At 39.8% G+C, this 2,500-nt stretch overlaps 1 protein-coding gene across 2 annotated transcripts in view; it reads left to right on the forward strand.

The window, feature by feature from the left end:
* Nucleotides 1–2,500, forward strand: part of LOC134179467 (caspase recruitment domain-containing protein 14-like) — a 13,489-nt gene that overhangs the window by 10,076 nt on the left and 913 nt on the right. For both annotated transcript variants that reach the window (XM_062646379.1, XM_062646371.1), the window contains exons 10-11: nucleotides 847–1,017; nucleotides 2,412–2,449. In XM_062646379.1, the coding sequence (XP_062502363.1) occupies nucleotides 847–1,017; nucleotides 2,412–2,449 (209 nt within the window). The remainder of the gene's footprint in view (nucleotides 1–846; nucleotides 1,018–2,411; nucleotides 2,450–2,500) is intronic.

Below are 2,500 nucleotides of genomic sequence, written 5' to 3' on the forward strand. Positions count from 1 at the left end.
CAACCTTTACGGAACAAGATGTCCTATCTTTCAAGGATGAGACTCGTGCTATCCGATCTTTGCATAGTAAACTGCAACATATTAGTGTTGTACGCGCACAGCAATGTAGAATTGATTTGTATTTTAAGTAACCACATGTCATTATGAGTTTTATCAGCAGATTAAGAGCTTCATTCTTACCTTTCCCTTATTAGACCGACAACTTAGATAATGAGGTTTGATGTCGGATTATCCGATAATCTGACACCCTCGCTAATCTGACAAAAAGCAGCCAGACTAACACGGTCGGAATAACGAGGTCTGACTGTATAATTAATTGTATTAATAATTAATTAATATTATTAATAGTTAATTATTAATAATAATAAAGTAATAATATGGACGTATTGCAAATCCATTCAAATATATGTTTATTGTCATGTAATAATTAATTAATTATTAATTTATTATTAATAATTATTATAATTAATTATAATTGCAAATGGAGCATAGATACTGAGAGACAAGCAGAACGTGGGGACACAGACAGTGTACCACATGTTGTTAACGTGTGCTGCCATGGATAGCAACTTACATTGCATACACGTACCAATCTTGCCACAAATGGCAAACATTGTTGTTGATGTATTTTTATTTTTGTTTTGATCAACCACTAAGACTGGACCAGCGTATACAAACATCAAGAAATCCAATCAGTTTGGCCTAAGTTTGTTTCCGAAATATTTAAACCTAGTCAACACTCATTTATATTAATAATGCATGAACCAGGATGTTGTGATGTCACGTGGCTGTTGTGTGTGATCCGTTCTGTCGATCGGAGGTGGTGACTGTAACTCGTCTTGTTAGGTGTAACTTCAACTACGACGGTAGTGCTGTGAATGAAATGAGTTTTGGTATTGGCGACGTGATGCATATCACCGAGTCGGCGCCAGCGCACTTTAAGGAGTCGTGGATGGCGCGGAGATTAGGAGTGGACGGAACACAAGCGGCGTTCGGAGCCGTTCCGAATGAAATAAGGTGAGACACTGCCGGTTAACTGACAGAAAACGTAGACACATGGATGGACAGTTGCTAGACAGACTGATGGATGGGTAGACAAGAACACAAGTGGGTGGGTGAGTATACCCTACTGATCCTATTTTTATCAAATAAAGTGTTTTTGAGACTTTCATTTTTGTAAAACTAAAAGTTTTCATGACGTGCTCTGCTGGTAAGCGGAAGGTGGTGGGAGATTCATGTCTGCAGAAGACGAGAGAATACGTCTCGTTTAGAGTTTGGGTTGTCCGTCTATGTGAAATGCCTACACCAAAGCCAATCAGCTACAGTGAATCAGGTACAGAGAATGAGGTACAGAGAATGAGGTACAGAGAATGAGGTACAGAGAATGAGGTACAGAGAATGAGGTACAGTGAATCGTTGGTGACGAAGATGACAGAAGACGAATAAAGATTAATTCAAGAAATACCTAATTTAAGGAAGGTGCACCTCGAAAGAACTCGATTCGATAAGAAAGTAAAAAAGATTTCAGTGACTTTGAAAAAGCCTTATTCGATACAAAATAGGATCAGTAGGGTACGTCTGCTGTTGAGGCCGGCAAGCAGCAATGCAACCATAAATGTGAAGGGAACTGAACTGTGTGTACAGTCAGTCTGATGTGTGCAATACAAGCGTGGTAACCAAGGTACTAGTTGAGAAATATGTCAGCGGCAAAGCTTACTCTCTCGAAGCAGTTTATTTTAGATTAGATTGAATATGATCAAAGGGCAAGTTTCCGAATGCACTAGGTTGTATACATTGACTATACTATTGAATAGTGAAATTGATGTCTGTGTGTTCGTCTTGCTGTCTGTCTGTCTGTGTCTGTCTGTCTGTCTGTCTGTCCGTCTGTTTGTTTGTTTGTCTGTCCGTCCATCCATCCATCTTTCTGTCTGTCTGTCTGTCTGTCTTTGTCTGTCTGTCTTTGTCTGTCTGTCTATCTATCTGTCTGTCTGTCTGTCTGTCTGTTTGTCCCTCTGTTTGTCTGTGTGTCTGTTTGTTTGTCTGTGTGTCTGTTTGTTTGTCTGTGTGTCTGTTTGTTTGTCTATCTATCTGTCTGTCTGTCTGTCTGTTTGTCCGTTCATCTGTCTGTCTGTTTGTCCATTCATCTGTCTGTTTTGTCCATCTGTCTGTTTTGTCCATCTGTCTGTTTTGTCCATCTGTCTGTTTGCCTGTCTGTCTGTCATGTGTGTGTGTGTGTGTGTGTGTGTGTGTGTGTGTGTGTGTGTGTGTGTGTGTGTGTGTGTGTGTGTGTGTGTGTGTGTGTGTGTGTGTTGTCAGTTGTCTGTTGGTGAGGTTATGTTTGTGTGAGGATCAATTAATTATTATATAATGAAGTCAGTGCGTCTCATTGTGTTTGTATTGCACTGTTGTAGAGCTCAGGTATATTTGAGAGCATCTGGTCAATTTTCAGGTTAGTGACGTTTGTATCATTGGCAAGGTGATTGTGTGTGATTGATGGTGT

Source organism: Corticium candelabrum, chromosome 1, assembly GCF_963422355.1.
Source record: "Corticium candelabrum chromosome 1, ooCorCand1.1, whole genome shotgun sequence".
NCBI lineage: Eukaryota > Metazoa > Porifera > Homoscleromorpha > Homosclerophorida > Plakinidae > Corticium > Corticium candelabrum.